Consider the following 23,422-nt stretch of genomic DNA (forward strand, 5'->3'; position numbering starts at 1 on the left):
TGAAGCGATTCTGCTAATGACCATATGTTTCGTTTCCAAATGCTTGTAGATGTTGATCTTAAGGCTTTACCTGTGCTATTCACCCTATCTAATAATAACTGCTGATCTTCCAAATGGTCGGTTGTAATCACTGTGTCATCTGCATAGCTTAAGTTGCTAATTGGTATGCCGTTCACCTTAATGCCTAATTTCGTGCCTTCTAATGCTTCCGCGAATATATTTTTCACATAAATTAAAAAGCATCGGAGAGAGTATGCAGCCTAGGCGGACAACCTTCCGGATTTCAAATTCTCATCCGTATATTGGTCTTGATCAATCCTTATCTTTGCCACTTGGTTCCAGTATAGATTTTGAATAATTCTGATCTCCTTCTGGTCAATGTTGACCTTATGTAGTAGTTCCATCATAATATCATGCTAACATTGTCAAACCGTACAAACTGTGACAAACCGTACTAGATTTGGCAAAACTTTGTTTTTTTCTACAAAACTTTCAAACATTTTATTGAATATTTTATTTTTATAATAAATTAGACTATTGTATTAAGCAATTATTGTCTGTGTTATAAAAAACTTAGCCTCAATTTGTCATCTTACTATCTTATCGATATTTTGCTATTTTTTCTTTATGTGTGGTCTTAGTATCTTCGCTCCTTCATCTTCACGGTGTATGTGGAAGTTAGCCAGTCACCCAACAACTTCAGCCATTTGCTGAAGTTGTTCCACCTCCACTTCTAAACACCCCTCCTTTAGCCATCGATCGTTCCTTTGCTATCCGTATGTGTTTATTAATTTCCCTGTTGAGGCATGGCTTGCGATTTTTGTTGACGTCTTTCTTTCATCAATTTCAAGATCTTGTCTGTCAACCAGGGCTTTCTTGTAATGGAATTTTGTCTCCCGATTTTGTTCTATTTTTGTCTTTCTACAATTAATTTACTTTAAGTTTTGGCTTCTCCTGCCTTCTCCTCCTAACTGTTTCTTTGAGACTTATCAAGGTGTTCTGGTGTGGCTTGATCTGCATCTGCTGGTACTCTTATCTCCAGCTCCTCGCCTAGATACACCATATACCCTTATAGTACTCTATGTATTTGTTCAATCGGTTTATTAGTCCATGCTGTTTTGATTTTGGTCCTGCTGTTTGTTGTTTAAATATATTCGATTTGATTTATTATAATGCGATTTTCTTTTATTTGTTTATTAAGTATTGTCACAAAAAGAACGAGACTTTTGATATACAAAACTGTTAAAATTAAACTGTTGATTAAACGCATGTTTATCTACACTCCTGGCCAAAAAAATCGGGACACCTTAAAAATGGGTCATTTTTGATTTCTTGAATCTCATAAACCTCTCGTCCGATTTCAGTGATTTTTTTAATATGTTATAGCCGTATTCTCTAAGAATATCGATGTAGTAATAGTGTTGTTGAACAGGCAAATGTCATTGTATACCGGGTGAAACAATAATACTGTGTGTTTTTCGTGAAAGTTCGTAACAACCTGTGGAATATAGTCCAGGGTCATAAGGTTTTTTCCATGACACTCGAGCAGCTAGGGTACTGAAGCATTTTTTCGACAGGTAATACCTATAAGAGCAAATTGTAACTATTTCCTGCGTAGGATCTGGCGGCCATTTTTATTTATAAACAATTAAGTGTCAAAAAATGGCATTTTTCCCTTTTTTTTTCAAATCAATGGAAAACAGTGAAAGTTATGGTTTTTTTAGTACAAATATCTTTGAGATTATGGAAAAAGCTTTAAAATGACTTATTACAAAGTTTGATATATTCATTTATTGTTAATATAATTGCGAAAAAAGGTCGGAATTGCAAAAAAAATTAATTTCGCAATATCTATTGTAAAAATTAGTGTATAGCTTTGAAATTTTTGACATATAAGGGTTCTTTGGTGCTTAATATGTGATAAAAATTTCAAAGCGATTTATTCAATTGTTTAAATTTTACTCAAATTGTTTATCCCCGAGAGCATTTTTTTTAGAATAACATAAGTCAGAAAAAAATGACGTTAGAACCATTCCACATGTGTCAAATGAAAGAGCATGAGCTATATTTTCAACTTGGTTTAAAAAAAGCGAATAAAAAATGCATTTATTAGTAATAAATAATTATGAAAAAGTATCGTAAATCTTTCCTTATAAACTTTTTATTTTGTTATATAAGAAATTATATATATTTATTACAATTTTTTATCAATTATGATATAAATAACATTACTTGGTAGTTGTGCACTTAAAACAGGGTAAAAAAGTTAATTTTTTTTGGAAAAAGTTATTCAAAAAGTTTATAAGGAAAGATTTACGATACTTTTGCACAATTATTTATTACTAATAAATGCATTTTTTATTCGCTTTTTTGAAACCAAGTTGAAAATATAGTTCATGCTCTTCCATTTGACACCTGTGGAATGGTTCTAACGTCATTTTTTTCTGACTTATGTTAGTGCAAAAGAAATGCTCACTGAGATAAACAATTCGAATAAAATTTAAACAATTGAATGAATCACTTTGAAATTTTTATCACATATTAAGCACCAAAGAACCCTCATTTGACAAAAATTTCAAACTTGTACACTAACTTTTACAGCAGTTATTGCGAAAATATTTTTTTTTTTGCAATTCCAACCTTTTTTCGCAATTATATTAACAATAAATGAGTATATCAAACTTTGTAATATGTCATTTTAAAGCTTTTTCCATAATCTCAAAGATATTTGTACTAAAAAAATCATAAGTTTCACTGTTTTCCATTGATTTGAAAAAAAGGGAAAAATGCCATTTTTGACAGTTAATTGTTTATAAATAAAAATGGCCGCCAGATCCTACGCAGGAAATAGTTACAATTTGTTCCTATAGGTATTACTTGTCGAAAAAACGCTTCAGTACCCTGGCTGCTCGAGTGTCACGAACAGGGTATATTTTTGTCTTATTACCCTGGCCTAATATTCTAGCATTTAAAAAATATTGAAATTAAAACTCAATTGTAGTCTTAGCCTTTCTTAACATTCTGCTTTTTGACTCATTCACTTATGTTGGATAGTAAAAAAGTGCGACAAACTTTAAGGGTTAATTATGCATGAAAAAATAATGACAGTTTGCTCGATAAACATATTATGTCCGCAAATGCTTCGTTTCCGAGATACGGGATGTTGAATTTTTTATTGCTCTAAAACCGGTTGAGATATGTAAATGAAATTTGGTAGATTTTAATAGGTAGTTATTTCAAATTTTTTGACATAACTAAAAATTTTATATTCACCATTGGCGTGCATACAGGTAATATGACCGGGTAATATGACCCGTATGCACGCCAATGGTGAATATAAAATACATAATTGTATGTCAAAAAATGAGCAATAACTGCCTCTTAAAACTCACCAAATTTCATTTGCATGACCCAACCGGTTTTAGAGCAATAAATAAATCGTCAGTGTGTAAGAAAAAATTCAACATCCTGTTTCTCGGAAACAAAGTATTTGCAGACATGTTTATAAGTCAAACGGTCATTATTTTTTCATGCAGAATTGCCCCTTGAAGAAAACACCCTTAGAAAACTTAAACTAAAACCCCTTAGAAACACCCTGTATTGATGAAGAACATGGCTAGTTGTCAAAGTACCTAACTTTTTTATTATCCAACATAAGTGAATGAGTCAAATAGCAGAATGTTAAGAAAGGCCTTAATTGCTTGAGTTTTAATTTCAATATTTTTTAAATGCTATAATATTCCACAGGGTGTTACGAACTTTCAGGAAAAAACTTAGTATTATTGGGACACCCGTTAAACAATGACATTTACCTGTTCAGCAACACTTTTATTACATCCATATTCTTAGAGAATAAGGCTATAACATACTAAAAAAATCACTAAAATCAGACAACAGGTTTAGGAGATTCGAGACATCAAAAATGACCCATTTTTAAGATGTCCCGATTTTTTTGGCCAGGAGTGTATATGCCCGAAAAACATGGATGATGATGAAAATTGACGAAGGGTGTCACAGGTTGACGAATATGTAGTGTGTGTATTGAGTAAATGTCGTGTAACTTAGTAAAGTCGACTTCATTGTCTTTTAAACCTTTGTTACATGTAAAAAAGTTCCATATAGCTCCATATTTCAAACTTTCTACAAAATATATATTTTTTTGATAATGTAGTCTATACTATACTAAATGAACATAAATTGAGTTTTATAATTTAACACCCTGTATAATGGTACAAAAACATAGCAAATGTACTTATTTTTACAATTAAATATTCCTGTGTCAGATATAAAATACAGAAAAATATATAAAAATAACATATAATAATTCGTAACTCGTTTTTATACCTTACTGATCATAAAAAAGAACTTATGTTGAATAAATATTTAAATTATGTTTCTTTCTTTTTCAGATCACGTCTCTGAGCTGGCTCGGCAGTCGGAAAACAAAACCCTACTCCTGTTTTTACAGGTCTACAGAAAATTGGCGAGTGTATCGCGCGTTCCAATCGAAACCCTCTACACAGATATTAGAAATTATATCTGGATTAACACGACTGATGCCAAACCGACAGTCAGTCCCGAAGAAATTGTTCATAGCGTGAACGTGTTCTTCGAAGAATTGTTTCCGTTGGCGTATCGTCACTCCGCTGACATATCCGATAAAGACTTGACACCGAATTATAAAGACTGTCTTAAAAAGTCAATTGAGAACATATCACCCTTCGGAGACATCCCCAAACAACTCGGATTGTCTTTGTCGAAAAGCCTAGAAGCAACTAGGTTGCTTTTGCAGGCTTTCAGGATAGGCTCCGAAGTCTTAAACACAACTGACACGTTGCTCATAGATGAACACAGCAGTGACAATTCGGAATGTCATGATGCTTTACTCAAAATGACGTACTGTCCCAAATGTTTGGGTCTTTGGAAACACACCAAACCGTGTAGTGGGTATTGCCTCAACGTGTTAAGAGGTTGCATTACGAAATATGTGGCTGAGCTGGATTTGCCTTGGAACGGGTTCGTGGAAGGAATCGAAAGTTTAGTTAACGCTATGAAAAGGAGTAGTAATGACGCTGATGCTAACATAGATGCTGTTATTCGGAATCTGGATTATAAAATATCGACAGCTATCATGAGGTATATGGAGAAGGTCAAGGATATTGATGTTAGGGTAAGTTTTTTCCTGTTTTACTATTATTTTTACAATATAAAGTAGACATCCCAGGGTATACGTATATTAGATGGCTATCCTGCCAAGATCGCCATCTCAGAAGATTTATGTTAACCATATGGTGGTTGTTGGGGTTGATTAGCAGGAATACATTCAAATAGTCATAACTCGTTTATTCGGTGGACAAATACTATATAAGTGTAATCAGTTAACAGATAACTACATTATTCTACTTTAAGGGTAGCAAACCCCCAAAATTAACTCACTCGTCTAACTAACTACATAAATGACTCAATTAATCCAAATCTATTCGTGTTCCCTTATTTATCAATACATGGTTATGTAAATATGTTTGTCTATGCTTTTTCGTTACTGTGTCAAGTTTATCTTATGATCATAAACAACCTTGCTGATGTTTGCAAAACTACATTGCGTGCACTGTACCTAAGGTGTTCTGCTTATAAAATTAAACGTATGCTTGGTGTTTATTGTTTTTAAATAAATATCTACGACTACTAAAAATAAGCTGGGTCGACAGAGTTTGAAATGAGGAAGTCCTTAGACGGCTGAACTAAACAACACAACTGGTCAATATAATAAAGATACGCAAGCTGGAATTATTCGATAACATTGTGAGACACCCTGAAAAATATAATCTTTTACATCTGATCATTCAGGGAAAGATCCAAGGCAAACGTGGTCCTGGTAGAAGAAGAATATCAGTGGAAAATCGACTACATCATTATTCAGAGCTGCTGTCAATAAAGGCACGATAGCGAACTGATGATTGCATCTCAGGTTTTAGACCATGCAGAACTTTTTATGAAGAATACTTTTTTCGTAAAATTAATAATAAAAAACTCCCATATATAGTTAACTTCAGTAGACACGCTGTATATATATTCTACTTAATTCTTAACTAAGAATTAGACCTTCAAAAAGTAATCCTCTCCAACAATCCGCCAATGTATAGTTGCTTAAGGTGATACAGTAGCGATCAACAGGTGGCAACAAACGCGGTCCAATATTGCGAAAGTTCTGCGAACTTTCAAAAGTGAGGCAACAGCGCGTCGGTAATTCGACACTGACAGTGACGTTTGTACTATCAAAAACAATAATTTTTATACACATAGGCGCGAAATGTTGCCAAGTCAGTGACGTTCGATTTCTTGTTATAAAAAAATCGATTTTTAGTAGTTCCAAGATTACACAAAATCTAGGTATGGGATAAAAAAGTTTATTTGAAGAAAGTGTATTTTTTTGTGTTTCTTAATGGCGGTACAGGCTCCTTTTTTTAATATTTTATTTAGTTGTTGAGTAATTTCCACATACTAACATATTTCTGAAATTGGGCTCTGTACCGCCATTCTTTATTATATTACGAATATGTGTGCCAAATATCTCGACAAAATATTCAAAATTAAAGCTTAATCTTGGAACGCGTTTGTTGCTACTTGTTGATCGCTACTGTTTCCTCTTAAGACTATTACGCTATCGCAACAACGCTTTAGTGATATAATATTACTATGATGATGTGTATGCACTAGTTGTAACGGTTAAACGTGCAGACGGTAATGGATAATAGAAAATCGATGGTTCTTGGTTTTTCCATATTCTTCTAAACATAGCTGGAGTTATACTCTGAACACATTATTTAAGGAATCTTTCGAAATGAGCAACATCTGTAAATGTTCTTTGAAGATACATCTTTTCTTGTAGGTAATCCAAGAAAAAAATCGAAAGACGTCAAACCTGGAGGTCAAGGAGGCCGAGGAGTCAAATTCATATTTTCTCGCGTACCCCGTAAAGATTAATACAATTTCATATGTGATGGTTGCATCTCAGGTTTTAGACGATTCAGAACTTTTTATGAAGAATAACTTTTTTTCGTAAAATTAATAATAAAAAACTCCCATATGTAGCCAACTTCAGTAGACACGCTGTATATATATTCTACTTAATTCTTAACTAAGAATTAGACCTTTAATCAAAAAGTAATCCTCTCCAACAATTCGCCAATTTATAGTTGCTTAAGACTTAGACTATTACGCTATCGCGACAACGCTTTAGTGACATAATATAACTATGATAATGTGTATGCACTAGTTGTAACGGTAAAACGTGCAGACGGTAATGGATCCTAGAAAATCGCTGGTTCTTCGCTTTTCAATATTCTTCTAACCATGGCTGGAGTAATACTCTGAACACAAGGAACCTTTCGAAATGAACCACATATGTAAATGTTCTTTAAAGATCCATTATTTGCTGTAGGTAACTCACGAAACAAAAATAAACGAGAGGTGTCAAATCTGGAGACCAAGGAGGACGAGGAGCCAAATTCATATTTTTTGGCATACCTGGTATAAGATTAATAAAAGTTGATATCTGATGGTTGCATCTTGCATCTCAGGTTCTAGATCTAGACCATACAGAGCTTTTTACGAAGAATAACTTTTTTTCTTAAAATAAAGAATAGGAAGGAATAGAATAGGAAGTTCCAACTTACGTAGATACACTGTATTTATTCCTCTTAATTCTTAATTAAGAATTAAACCTTTAATCAAAAAGTAATCCTCTCCAACAATCCACCAATGTATAGTTGCTTAAGACTATTACCCGTCGCTATCTATCGCGACAACGCTTTAGTGACATAATATAACTATGATGATGTGTATGCACTAGTTGTAACGGTTAACGGTTAAACGTGCAGACGGTAATGGATCCTAGAAAATCGCTGGTTCTTCGCGGAAATGTTAGTTCACGTTATTTGATGAAAATTCTGAGAACAACAACGATCTCAAGTCGGTTGTTATGGAATCTTGAAACTGCGACTAGTGGGAGCGGTTTCTATCTAGTAAACAAGATTGCTTATTAACAGGTTTTTGGAGATAACGAGACTTTCATGACATTTTAGAACTACAGAGTGAACGTATTCTTGCATGATATAGCCTAATTACTTCGTATAGAGTATTTATGAAAGGACATCGCACGCATCTTATGGAAAATATAATGTCACTTAAATTCAATAAAATTTATACGAATAGATTCGTTTTAAATTAACGGTCAAATCTTATCATTGCGCCAACTCCATATTTTCAATAATAAGAGCAGAAATTGATATAAATAAATCTGAAATCAAATGGATACGTACATAAGTTAGAGAGAGAAAAAATATTTTATAATACCCAAATTGTCGGTACTCCATAAATCAGCGGATTAGTTTCACTAATCCGCTTAGGCCCAGCGGGGTTTAAGCTCTTTTGAAGAGCACCCAGAGCAATAGTGATTGTAACTGACACTTTTACTGACTAAAAATTTTGATTTCGATAAACTTTAATTGCAATTTGCGCCGTAATTAATCATAATTAAGAGTTGGCGCAATGATAAGATTTGACCGTTAATTTAAAACGAATCTATTAGTATAAATTTTATTGAATTTGACTGACATTATATTTTCCATAAGATGTGTGCGATGTGCGATGGTACATGCATTTAATGTTGTATGAAGTTGGTCTCAAAATAGAGGGAAAAGAACTTTTTTTCTATTTGTGTATTAATTGTCGGACAATAAGTCTGATGAGTCACGTTTTGAAAATGTTTCTACGAGTAATACATTGCAAAATATACACGATATTAAAGAAGAAATTAGGTATGTACCCTTACTCAATTCGGATTTAGGAGTGGTTTGGACACGAGAGAAGACTTGTTCAGTATCGAAGGACTAATACAAAGATGCAAAGATGTAATTGAATATTAAAACAGTTTTTTATTCCAAACAACTTTTCATAACAATTTTCGATATTGTGAAATATAAAGGCATTTTACTCTGAATGTCTCTGAATGAAATTATTTTTTTGACATATATTGTATAAGATTGATAAAATTTGATATCTGATGGTTGCATCTCAGGATGCAGAACTTTTTATGAGAATAGCTTTTTTTTCGTAAAATAAATAATAATAGTTTCCCATATGTGGCCAACTTAAGTAGATACAGTTTATTCCGGGTTGAACCGCATCGATATTCACATGGCCGAGCTTTCAACATCCTCTCTAACGTCATCTTCAGAGTTTCCGGTCTCTTGAGCCGTTGTTCTTTTACTAGTCTTATAGATTATTGATTTCAACTCACAGTTAATATGTCGGTTACACCATATATTATAGTGTTACACTTAGACAAGGAAAGAGAGAGGACGAGTAATCCTATGACCAAAAGTGAAGCCAAACCGACACCAGAGATTTTGATCATCGACGTATCTTTGGGGTATTGTTATGCATTGAGTATTTAAAATAAAAACATGAAATGTATTTAAAATGAAGAATTTGTGTACGGTAAATGTTTTATTAAGAGGAAACAGTAGCGATCAACAGGTAGCGAAAACGCGTTCCAAGATTGCGGCTGTAATTTTGAATATTTTTTCGAGATATTTGGCAAACGTATTCGTAATATAATAAAGAATGGCGGTACAGAGTCCAATTTGAAAAATATATTAATATGTGGAAATTACTCTGTAATTAAATAAAATATTAAAAAAACCAACCTGTACCGCCATTAAGAAGAATAAAAAAATACACTTTCTTCAAATAAACTTTTTTATCCGATGCCTAGATTTTGTGTCATTTTGGAACTACTAATGAAATAAAAAATTTTAGTAGTTCCAAAATGACACAAAATCAAGGCATCGGATAAAAAAGTTTATTTGAAGAAATTGTATTTTTTGTTCTTCTTAATGGCGGTACAGGCTCGTTTTTTTAATATTGTATTTAATTACAGAGTAATTTCCACATATTAATATATTTTTCAAATTGGGCTCTGTACCGCCATTCTTTATTATATTACGAATACGTGTGCCAAATATCTCGAAAAAATATTCAAAATTACAGCCGCAATCTTGGAACGCGTTTTTGCTACCTGTTGATCGCTACTGTATCACCTTGCTCATATTACGTATAGTCCTGTAGCCAGGGGGGGTACAACGGCCTCCTTAATTCAGATGGACTTACCCAAGTTTTTTTTATATATTTTGACCCGCAGAATACGAATTTTTTGGGTAACAGTTGATCCGGATGTCGATAAGATTGTTATAGACAAAGAACTTGAGGAATCACATAACAGTGATTTCTCGCAAAACAAAACATCTTTTTGTATTTTTTGGGTCATTCTAGCCAAAAAATGTTCTGACAAGTTTTTCGTAGGATGCATAGTTTTCGAGATAACCGCGGTTGAACTTTCAAAAAATCGAAAAATTGCAATTTTTGAACCCGAATAACTTTTGATTAAAAAATAAAGTAGCAATTCTGCTTACCGCATTTGAAAGTTTAAGTCAAATTATATTGGTTTTGATTATTTGCATTGCTAAAAATTTATTATTTTATTGTTAAGCAAAGCTGTAAACACCTAGTGCGTGAGTGATATTTCCAATGATTTCTCATTTAAAATCGAACGAGTAGGTAGAGTAGCTACAAGTGCATGCGAGGCAATTTCTACGTAGCATGCGTTAAAACGCATGTATTAGGCACGGGAAACACTATGTGTTTATAGATTTGTTTAACAATAAAAAAATTAATTTTTAGCAATGCAAATAATCAAAACCGATATAATTTGACTTAAGCTTTCAAATGCGGTAAGCAGAATTGCTACTTTATTTTTTAATCAAAAGTTATTCGGGTTCAAAAATTGCAATTTTTCGATTTTTTGAAAGTTCAACCGCGGTTATCTCGAAAACTATGCATTCTACGAAAAAACTTGTAGGAATATTTTTTGCTTAAAATGACCCAAAAAATACAAAAAGATGTTTTGTGTTGCGAGAAATCGCTGTTATGCAATTCCTCAAGTTCTTTGTCTATAACAATCTTATCGACATCCGGATCAACTGTTACCCAAAAAATTCGTATTCTACGGGTCAAAATATATAAAAAAAACTTGGGTAAGTCCATCTGAATTAAGGAGGCCGTTGTACCCCCCCTGGCGACAGGACTAGTACATATGTTTCAATACATACATATGTTTTTATTACGAATTTTAGATGATGATTTACTTTATTTTTTATGAAATTTTAACCTTCAACGAACACCCACCACTGGCAACCCATTGTTATTTTTGACGTGACCGCCATGTTTTTGGTGACAAACAAACCAAAAACTGGCTTCACTTTTGGAACGTGTGTGTTAAATGAGTGTTACCCGTCCTCTCTTTTTTCCTTGTCTAAGGTGTTACAGACATCATGGTAGGTAATATATTTTTTGCTCTTTGTACTTGATCTCTTCTTTTCAACGTGTCCACAGCTGGACAGTGTGATCGCTAGTCAATTTACATTCTCTATTATTGCTCCATATTTTAACAATTTATTTAGTATCTCATTTTTACCTGTACCGTTTCGATTCAGTTTTTCGAGTGTTTTTTGTACTTCTTGCTTGCTTATGTGAATTTTTTCGTTTATGGTAATTTCTGGTGTTTGTGTTCCGAACGTCATTTGACGTTGAATAAAGAAATTTATTTTGAAAACGATTTTCAACCTGAAAGTCAAAACGTCAAATTTCTACGAATTTATAACAGCCTATGTGTTTATAATTCGCAATAAATACAGGGTGTCCCGGAAAATAGTGCTTTCCTTAAAGGTATAGGTAGAAGGCACCATGTAGAACAAAAAACTCTTATAACATTTTTTTCTAAATGCAACCGTTTGACCAAAAAATTAAAATGTATTTTGGTAGGCAAATTTAAATCTGACAACTATGTGCGGTACGCAAATTTAAGCATAGACAGTCCCATGTAAATAAATAGATAGAAGATAGATAGTAAACAGATAGTTTTAAAGAATCCTGTTTAGTGTCAATACCGAAAATGTTTTCGAATCGTGAGTGTATTACCTATTATGTTATTACCTATGAATGGTGTTTGTGAAAGGTTACTTGAAACATCTATTCGGTATAATAATTATTTTCAAGTAAGTACAACTTAGTTATTTCAGTTCACAAGTAAACAAATTACTGAGACATTAGCTGGTGCATTTAAGTTTCACTACTGTAAACTATTAAAACTATGTAATTCAGTTAAAGCCCTCAGCAATACTCAGCATTCAACCCATTTAAACCTTACTAAATACATAATACTAGTTCAGTTAAAAGATGTGTTTTTATGTTAAAAGATGTGTAATTCGTTTAAAATTATGCAATAGGTATTTCAATACATTTCAAAAGAAAATAATTTTAGTAAACAAATAGTAAATACATAAGTATTACCTACTATTAGGTTGGATTATTTTAAATACTGTTTGTTAATCACAATCACAAACGAGTTCTTATTATGTTATTATTTCGTAGTGCGTACGATGTTGCCAGTTTATTAAAATTTCCAAACATTAAAATACAGGTATATGGAAAACAATGTTAACTTTTTTTTGGAAACGGTTAACTTTAGAAAAAAATGGTATAGGACTTTTTTGTTCCAAATTGTGTATTCTCTCCATACCTTAAAGGAACGCACTATTTTCCGGGACACCTTGTATATTAATTAATAGTATATTAAGTATGGAGAAGGGTAAGGGTTTTATACCGGTCGAAGACAATTGTTTGGAGGAGGAGCGGAGCGACGACTCCAATTATTGTCTGAGATCGGTTACCCTTAACGTTCGACATGCTTATAACGTTTTTTGCACTATTGATACTATTATAAATTATAAAATTAAACATTTTCGTCATATTGACTAGTTTCATTCATTTTATCAAGATAGATACTTTGGTTGTTAGGTAGTAACTAGGGTGCATAACAACAATGGAGAATTGAGTTTTTATTTAGTTGTCAATAATTTTAAGTACAATTTTGATTATTATAAATTAAAATATGAGCGAAAGTGAATTTGAAGAAATTGAACGGGCTTGGGAATGTTGATGTCCTCGGATTAAAGCGTCATGGAGGTTGGCGTTCATCGACAGTGGCAGAAAGCTATGTAGAAGATTCTCTTCAAAATAAAATAGATTTTGCCGAAAAAATATTGTGCAATACTAGTAATACTACTAATGTATGCGATTCTGCGGGAGTTTCTGTTAGAAGTGAAACCACAGCCCAAACAAGTGGGATTTCATTAAATAATTTAACAAATTGTGCCATAAGTTTCAATATTAATAAATAATTCGTTAGTTTTCTTTATTCTTTCAAAAAATAAATTAAAATTAAGAGATTTTTTAACACTTTTAAGTGAAATACAATATTTAGTATTACAATATAGTACAATATGTTACAATTTAGTATATACAATATTTAGTATTACCGTCCAAAATTAAAATAAAAGGAAGACCTAAAGCTTTCACAATAATAATTTACTTGTTATGAAGCTATTTCCTTGTGGCATTTTTGTAATCAACTATTCTAAATGGGAACTAAGCCACAATTTAACTAAAAAAATGATGTTATTAACGTTTCAACGTCTAAATCGGATGTCGTTGTCAAAATACAAAATATTATTAAATTAAACAAAAATGTTCTTGCTTAGTAAAAAATTGTTTCTAATAATTTATTTAATCTGACTAATTTTTGTATTTTGACAATGACATCCGATTTGGACGTCGAAACGTTAATAAAATCTTTTTTTAGTTAAATTGTGGCTCATTTCCCATTTAGAGTAGTTGATTATAATAATTAACTTACGTATAAAAATTATTTTAGCAATATTTTGTACGTGTCCTGTCAACTAAATACATATATTTATTTTGCTAACCTAAATATATACTTTTATTATATACATTGATTTATTACAATTAAGTTTGAAACATCTGAATAGTTCTTCCCTTCCCTTAACAAATATTTTTCTATCAAACAAACACTAAACATATCAAAATAGCATGTATTCACGTCACTGGCTTGATGAAGTTTAATTCGCGTGTATGTACCTAACTTTTTTATTTGCGTAGTTAGCGTTAACCTAGACACAGCGAAATATAACCATAATAATAACTAATGTAAAATTAGGTGATGTCACGGGCCGTTCGAACTACTTTAAAATACCGAAGACTTTAAATTTGTACTTCTAAGTTATTATGAGGTTTTGAAGCGTGAAATTTTGGAAATCTCATTTTTATACAAAACTGAACATTATTATGTAATAAAAAAAATGTGCAAGTTCCATATTGCATGTATTTCGTCTTTAAATTGATACATAGGTTTATTTTGCAAGTTCCTTAAAGCCCGTGATACTAATTTACAAAGAAGTGTAACGTTTCATTTTAATTATAAACAGCATCACTAAAAGTAACGGGAATTGTCCACCTCTATAATATTTAATCGGCCAGATCAAATTTCTAAAATTAAATTAAATAAAGTGCATACGATTGATTCAGTGCGTTCCAAACTAAACTTAATTAATATAAAATATGAACCAACCATATTTTACATCATGTAAAATTTAGTATCATAGACAATAATTCTGCTTTGCGTAAAATATTAATTATGAAATTTAATAATTTATGTTGAAATCCTTTGATATTTACAAACCAGATAATTATCTAAACAATATTGTTGGTCTCTATTAATTAGTGGAATCTCCACAAATCAGTTTGATTTCCGTAGGCCAGTTAGTACATTATACCAAAAATTGGAGACATATAAATATGTAGTAAAAACCATCCAAAGAAAGTGTTGTTAATATTGTACAGTGCGGTGGAATAAGTGTTGCCCCCCCCCTGTTAACTTGTTTATTTTAAGAATATAAGCAAAACGCTCGGACAGGTCGATTTTTAAACTAACCATAGTATATTATAGCATCTACGTTTCGAACTTTACACGATCCCTCTTCAGGTGACAGTAGTTAATAAGTCACAGTGGTGAGAAAAAGAGAAAATTTAGTGTGATTTTTAATTTCAAATATATCATTCAAAAGAAACTTTTTGTTTATTCTAAGGGACTGTCAGCCCTCGGTAATAATCTAATCTTTCATTCTGCGTTTAAATTTTTAAAAAATACTTATTAGTTTTCTCAGAATTCGAAAAAAATAAATGCGTTTAAAAAAAGTTCGACCAATATTTTGGGCCTGCGATCTCAAAAAGGATTAAAGTATTATACATTTTAGAAATTAGTATTTTAATAGCTGTTAAATGAGGTGTCACATGATGTACTTTACCATTTAAAAAAATCAAAGTTATGCCTGTCACCTAAAGAGGGATCGCGTAAAGTTCGAAACGTTGATGCTATAATATACTATGGTTAGTCTAAAAATCGACCCGTCTGAGCGTTTTGCTTATATTCTTAAAATAAACAAGTTAACAGGGGGGCAACACTTATTCCACCGCACTGTATAAAACAAAATAAATATTAGTCTGGGTAGTCCTGTCGCCAAGGGGGGTACAACGGCCTCCTGTATTCAGATGGACTTACCCAAGTTTTTTTTATGTATTTTGACCTGTAGAACACGAATTTTTTGGGTAACAGTTGATCCGGATGTCGATAAGATTGTTATAAACCAAGAAGTTGAGGAATCACATAACAGCGATTTCTCGCAAAACAAAACATTTTTTTGTATTTTTTGGGCCATTCTAACCAAAAAATGTTCCTACAAATTTTTTCTTAGGATGCATAGTTTTCGAGATAAACGTTTTTGAACTTTCAAAAAATCGAAAAATTGAAATTTTTGAACCCGAATAACTTTTGATTAAAAAATAAAATAGCAATTCTGCTTACCGCCTTTAAAAGTTTAAGTAAAATTTTATCTGTTTTGACAATTTGCATTGCTAAAAATTTATTTTTTGATTGTTAAAAAAAGCTATAAACACATAGTGTTTCCCGTGCCTAATACATGCGTTTTAATGCATGCTACGTAGAAATAGCGCCGCTTGCACTTTTACCTAATCTACCTACTCATTCGATTTTAAATGAGAAATCATTGAAACACCACTCAAGCACTAGGTGTCTATAGCTTTGTTTTAACAATAAAATAATAAATTTTTAGCAATACAAATAATTAAAACCGATATAATTTGACTTGAACTTTCAAATGCGGTAAGCAGAATTGCTGTTTTATTTTTTAATCAAAAGTTATTCGGGTTCAAAAATTGCAATTTTTCGATTTTTTGAAAGTTCAACCGCGTTTATCTCGAAAACTATGCATCCTACGAAAAAATTTGAAGGAACATTTTTTGGTTAGAAAGGCCCAAAAAATACAAAAAAATGTTTTCTTTTGCAAGAAATCGCTGTTATGTGATTCCTCAACTTCTTGGTTTATAACAATCTTATCGACATCCGGATCAACTGTTACCCAAAAAATTCGTGTTCTACAGGTCAAAATACATAAAAAAATCTTGGGTAAGTCCATCTGAATACAGGAGGCCGTTGTACCCCCCCTGGCGACAGGACTAGGGCAGATTATCGGAGAATAGCGCATTTTTGGGAAAAGTTATTTACCAGCAATTTTATTGCTGGAATCGAGTCTTATGATTGTATATATTAATAATATAGGTATGCAAAGTCCGCAGATAGTGAGCTACTTTTTTTATAAACAAAATGGCGCCCGAAAATCGTGTTTTTTCAATTTTTGCTCTATAACTCCAAATATTTTAACTTTACACCAAAAACACCCAAATAAAAATTCACCGTAATTAAATTCTGCATAGAGACGCGTTTTTTCCCATTTACTTCGACGAAAATTTTCCCTGGAAAATGCGAGTTTTTCCAACAAAATCGGTAATGACGGTAACAAAAATACTATCGTCAGTGATCATCTTCTATAGTTTTTTTATCTGTAACACGAGTCATTTTTTGATGTTTTCCTTGATTATGTATTTCAATAACAAACACTATACTTAGTGAACAAAATAGTTGTCAGTAATTCATTTCGAAGTTCGTGGATTTGAGGAGAAAGATGAGTAATTTCAGCGGCGTGTAAAATTAATAATTTTACGTGTAGAATTCAATAATTCTATAATTATACTATTATTTTAGTAAGCCACTAGCTGACCCGGCAGACTTCGTACTGTCTCAATAGATAAAAACAAACTTCTGTATACAATAAACTTAAAATAAACAAAAGGAATTCGTAATTAATAAACAAAAAATGCTCGATGTGAATGAGTTTTTATTATTATTTTTAATGAATTACACATAATATGATGTTTGAAGTAAGAAAGTTTAGTTAGAAGTAAGAAAATAAAGTTTTTGCGCGATTGATCATTTTTGACTGTTTACCGTGACAGATTTTACGTCAGTAGGTGACATTTACTAGCAACTCGACGGTAAGTAATCCACCTCGACGGTAAGTACTCCAACTCGACGGTAAGTAATTCACTTACCGTCGAGTTAAAAAATCTCTTAATTTTAATTTATTTTTTGAAAGAATAAAGAAAACTAACGAATTATTTATTAATATTGAAACTTATGGTACAATTTGTTAAATTATAAAAATATAATTCTTCTCTTCTACAGGCACCAGATATTCCCAATATCATTGCGACCTACAGATTATGAAAAAATCTTCATTAGAGTATTTCTTTTACCTAAACTAGCTTATATTACCTTGTAATAAATTTTTCAAATTGCTTCCGTGTAAAAATGCTCGCTTTCTTAGGCCTATAGCCAACATTTTTTCTCTTAAAATACGCGATCAAAGTTGAAAACTTGGAAATATCAATGCCATCATAAAGAAAAACGGTGGATTTAATCATTGAATATTCTGCCCAGAGGCTTCCAGGAGCTTTCAACTGCATATGTCTTTGAACGAAATATGCCAATAGAGTCTTTTCTTCGATTCTTAAATTCTTGCCTTCGCACCATTTTTTAAAACTTTGGTAGGTATTTTGATAACGGATTTTGGATTTTTCGGGAATAATTGCGGAACACCCTTCTTCCCAAGCCCGTTCAATTTCTTCAAATTCACTTTCGCTCATATTTTAATTTATAATAATCAAAATTGTACTTAAAATTATTGACAACTAAATAAAAACTCAATTCTCCATTGTTGTTATGCACCCTAGTTACTACCTAACAACCAAAGTATCTATCTTGATAAAATGAATGAAACTAGTCAATATGACGAAAATGTTTAATTTTATAATTTATAATGGTATCAATCGTGCAAAAAACGTTATAAGCATGTCGAACGTTAAGGGTAACCGATCTCAGACAATAATTGGAGTCGTCGCTCCGCTCCTCCTCCAAACAATTGTCTTCGATCGGTATAAAACCCTTACCGTTCTCCATACTTAATATACTATTGTAGTGCAACAGTTACAATCTTAGATTTGTTTATCTTATAATGAATATAACAGCTTTATTTTATCTACATTCAAAACAATCCTGTATTTATGATTGGGTTCCGGGTGGTTCCAACTCTATAGGTATATAGGTCTATATTAAATAAAATTAAATTAAATTAAAATTAAATGAAATTGAATAAAAGTAAATAAAAATAATAAATAAATTAAAAAAATAATAAAATTAAATAAAAGTAAATAGAATCTAATAAAAAATAAATAAAATTTAATAAAATGAAATAAAAATAAATGGAATTAAAAAATAAAATAAAATAAAATTACCAAAAATAAATCAAATACAATTAAATGACATTAAATAAAATTAAACAAAATTAATTAAAATTAAATAAAATTTTATAATTTCCTGCTTGTTCTTTTCGTGTGCTCAGAACTTTTCTCCTGCTTGCCGTTCGTCAGAAAAGTTCGGTTTAGAGATATTTTGCCCAATTTGAGTCCCAAAGTTAAACTGTTCCACTTCTCTTCTATAAAATTTGTCGCTCGTTCTTCTTCTGTCTTCGGAATATTTCTACGGCTTGAGATATTGTATTTCGAACACCGACTACGCTAGAGAAAAAAATTTAGTACGGTTCTGCTAGTAATTTAGCAAGGAGTCTGCCTACTTAATTTCGTATTTTTTGCTTCATTATAATGAGAGTTACGGCGTCATGGGCAACCCCCTTACGACGTACGGGTATGAAAGATAGATAACAAACTACTCCCAGTCCGGTTGAATATACCTGCTATATTTCATTAAAATCGGTCAAGTCGTTTCGGAGGAGTATGGTAACAAACACTGCGACCGGAGAATTTTTTAATATATAGATAATATATAGATCATATAATATAGAATAACGGTCTGAGATAAAAAATTGAAAATTTAGGATTGTATGTATCTTTTGGTTCTACATCTCATAAAATTAATAAAAAACGGTTTTTCCAACATTTAAAAAAATATATGAGGGGGGCAAGCCCCCTTATGACGTACGGGTATGAAACTCCATATTATCCTATTCCCAGTCCGCTCGAATATACGTGTAAACTTTCAGTATTAATTGCACAAGAGCTCTAAAATTCTATATTAATTTTAGAGATCGAATGCAATTTGTTGCGATTATTTCATGAATAAAACTGTTCAAAACCAAAATTTTATTGTAATTTATTTATGTAAGTACAAATTAGTACTGTTAAACACACAGTTGATATAAAATATTTTACGGTTGGAAGTCATCACTTTTATAACTTTTAAAACATTAATTGCCATTAATGTCACTGAATGTATTTTTCGTAGCAACGAAGGGCATCTGACGTAATATACTTGACGACGGGATATTATCAAAAATTATCACCTTAATTTGCATTTCTGTAGCTTTCTATTGGTCAGAATATCCTACGAATGAAATAATCATAAAAATCTGTTCAGTCGTTCTCGAGTTATAAATGGTGTAACTAACATAACTCGACTTTCTTTTATATATATAGATAAGTAACATTTAATGCAACAAACAATTCACTGCCAACTATTTCGTTCTTTGAGTATAATATGTCATATGTCATAATATAATAAAATAGTTTAACACTTTTGTCTAAGGTCTGTTGGTCTATTACAAAAATTATTCCAGAAGAAAAGCGAAAAGTCTCAGATAAAAAATTCACTATTAAAAAAAAAATAAAAATAGCAAATAATTATTTAAATCTGAAAGCTTTCCTTGTTGGAACTTCTTTCAGGTACATCCTTAATCTCTGCCTTTTACAATTTATAACAACAAGAGACGACGAATATACAAAATTATTCCATTGTTTTCTTAAGGTTCAGTTTGTTTCCTGGACTCTCAGATGCTCCTATTATTATAGTTTATTGCTCATTCACTTACAGTAATTGGATCTTGTTTCTTGAAAGTAAATAATTCTTCTTATGGTGCCTATACGTTACGGATGTTGGACACTAACATGGCTATTCTGACTTTGTTGACTGCTGCCCTGAAAAGTCCGGTAGTGGTAGTAAATAATTATTGGTGGCTTAATAAACAAAAACAGAAATTATTAGCAAAAACACTTTCCTTAATATGTTAACCACAAGCGAACTGTGCCAATGTTATTACTAATTGTATGCTAATTAGTTGGGCGTTGTAAGTGTAAGTGCCCTTTTGAATGTAAGTTATTAATGCAAAAACTATTCGTGCATGCATTTCAACTACTTTTTATTAGGAATCTGCGATTTCTTGACAGATTTTAAATTAATGCCATGTTTCACGTTACGACCTAGTTAAAATAAAATTATTTACTTTATCTCAAATTGATTTACTAGAATTAAACCAATTTATTTGATATCAATTAAAAAGGTATCTCATATTCATATGAACATACTCAAACAATGGTTATGTTTTTCCTCAAAGACCATGGGCGCCCATACCCATGGGCAGGGGGGGGGCGTGGCCCCCCTAGCTTTTCGGTTGCTGTAAACTCTATAGGGTTATCCAAAGTACACAAAATATAATGTACAACATCTTCACGTCTGCCCCCCCTGAAAATTTGTATATGGGCGCCCGTGTCAAAGACTGCAACCTCTTACCAAAAATATAGTATTTTACTTTAAAAAAAAAAGACTAAGTTTTCACTCTAATGGCATATAACATATCCCACCAGAATGAAAACAATGGGAACCTTCTCTGGTTACACCTCCGAGGCTTCGACAATTTGCAAGCCATACGGATGCTGAGACTAAGGAAGATGAGGGAATTCTACAATTTACAATTCACGTCACATCTGCTCAGCGCGGTAAAGTTCCAACGAGACTGGTTCCCTTCATACTCCACACAGAGTAAATGTAAATCAAAAATGAATAACCATTTTCAATTTCGTTGCAAAACGAAAATACAGCCGAACCATATTCCAGTCCAATCAGAGAGTGCTGCAAGCACCTCTACCGGTTTCGAAACTTATTAGTCTCTCATCAGGAGGCACATATGCTGCTCTCCCTGATCCAACCAAAACAAACCCCAGCGTGCAGTCCCGAATTGCAACGAACGAAATGGCATAGATGCCCTAGCGGCAACTGCTAGCAAAAGACTAAGTTTTCACTCTAATGGCATATAACATATCCCACCAGAATGAAAACAATGGGAACCTTCTCTGGTTACACCTCCGAGGCTTCTACAATTTGCAAGCCATACGGATGCTGAGACTAAGGAAGATGAGGGAATTCTACAATTTACAATTCACGTCACATCTGCTCAGCGCGGTAAAGTTCCAACGAGACTGGTTCCCTTCATACTCCACACAGAGTAAATGTAAATCAAAAATGAATAACCATTTTCAATTTCGTTGCAAAACGAAAATACAGCCGAACCATATTCCAGTCCAATCAGAGAGTGCTGCTTTTTATTTTACTTTACTTTGTATAGATTTAGAGCTTTTTATAATTTCCTATTATGTTTAAAATCTATTTTTTATTTATAATTTTGTAACACAATCCATACACGATAATAACCCTGCGTGGTTGATGGGTAATGTAAGGAAAAAAAAATGGTTATGTTTGCACGAATAAATTGGTTTTATGCGGTAGGTAGGTCTGATGCAACAATGTTACTTGGAGAAATATTTATATTTGTTTGCTTTTCCAATGGTAAATAAGCAAGTAATTTTTCTACGGAACGCTACTATGTTTTATTGGCAAACATGTAAAATATTTACAGGTTTTATGAGTAATGGTTCTTCTTGTGACATTGCATGGCCTGTAACTGTCTAGAAAAGCTTAATTTATCATAATAATATCAAAGACATTTGTTCCATGAAAATTGATTGTTGATGAGATGATAATAAAACAAATAATAAGTATAGTTTAACTAGTTTACCTCGGAAAACGAAACAAAATATCAGTTAATCATAATATATCTTATGAAATTATAAGTTGTGTTACCAATACGCTAAGAGCTTAGGCCTTCAGTAAAGAAATATGTCAAAAAACAGCACATCTTTTTTTGACGTGGAAAAAACTAACACAACACTGTACCTAAGAATGTGTGGCTTGGTAGTTGCCTTTAAGGCTTGGGCTTACAACTTGGCAGACAACATGTTATTGCAGAAAAAAGCTCTCTGGGATAAACAATTTGAATAAAATGTAAACAATTGAATGAATCGCTTTGAAATTTTTGTCACATATTAAACACCCAAGAAGCCTTATTTGACAAAAATTTCAAAGCTGTACACTAATTTTTATAATATAGTTATTGCTAAATTAATTTTTTTTTAAATTTAGACCTTTTTTCTCAATTATATTAACAATAAATGAGTATATCAAACTTTGTGATTCGCCATTTTAAAGCTTTTTCCATAATCTCGAAGATGTGTATACAGAAAAACCATAAGTTTCACTGTTTTCCATTTAATTGAAAAAAAAAGGAAAAAGGTCACTAAATAGAAAAAAGAATGGAATATTATCCATCTTCTACCTTGTGTTCTAGTTAAGTGCCCTACCCAGTTCCACTTGGCGTCGTGATTCTTTCGATGACGTTTTGAACTACTGATCTTTGGTTGGTTGATTCGTTGGTTTATTATGTGGTCTCGAAGGCTCACGTGGTCAAAATAGCAAGAGATAAATCACCAATCGGCAGAAGAAGTATCAGACAACCTCGCAAAAAAGATGGAGTGACAACCTTCCATAGAGGTGTCAATACTTCAAGGAACAAGCCGAACTGCTTATAAAGACGAAGAAGAAGAATTGTGTGTTAAAAAACTTTCCTATCTATTTTAATCTTTTGCTCTGTTATTTACTTGATTATTGTGTACTATGCGGAATAATATCTCGTTGAAATAGTAATGTTAAATCATATAGATTCGCATTAATCAAATCAAATACATAGTTCGGTCCTGTACCTGTCAAATAAATACAAAAATTAATACAAACGATCATTTATAATCCGGATACTTTTGTATATCCTTTTATTTTTGAAACAAAAAGCAGTCAATTTTTTATTTATTACCCACTTTAAGCCATAAAAATTCTAAACATTAATACCAC

General features: G+C 32.0%; 1 protein-coding gene across 1 annotated transcript in view; it reads left to right on the plus strand.

The window, feature by feature from the left end:
• The window catches only part of LOC114340589 (division abnormally delayed protein), a 1,420,234-nt gene that overhangs the window by 914,647 nt on the left and 482,165 nt on the right, over positions 1 to 23,422 (plus strand). The window contains exon 3 of the mRNA XM_028291358.2: positions 4,410 to 5,170. Within this exon, the coding sequence (XP_028147159.1) occupies positions 4,410 to 5,170 (761 nt within the window). The remainder of the gene's footprint in view (positions 1 to 4,409; positions 5,171 to 23,422) is intronic.

Source organism: Diabrotica virgifera, chromosome 7 (assembly GCF_917563875.1).
Source record: "Diabrotica virgifera virgifera chromosome 7, PGI_DIABVI_V3a".
Classification (NCBI taxonomy): Eukaryota; Metazoa; Arthropoda; class Insecta; order Coleoptera; family Chrysomelidae; genus Diabrotica; species Diabrotica virgifera.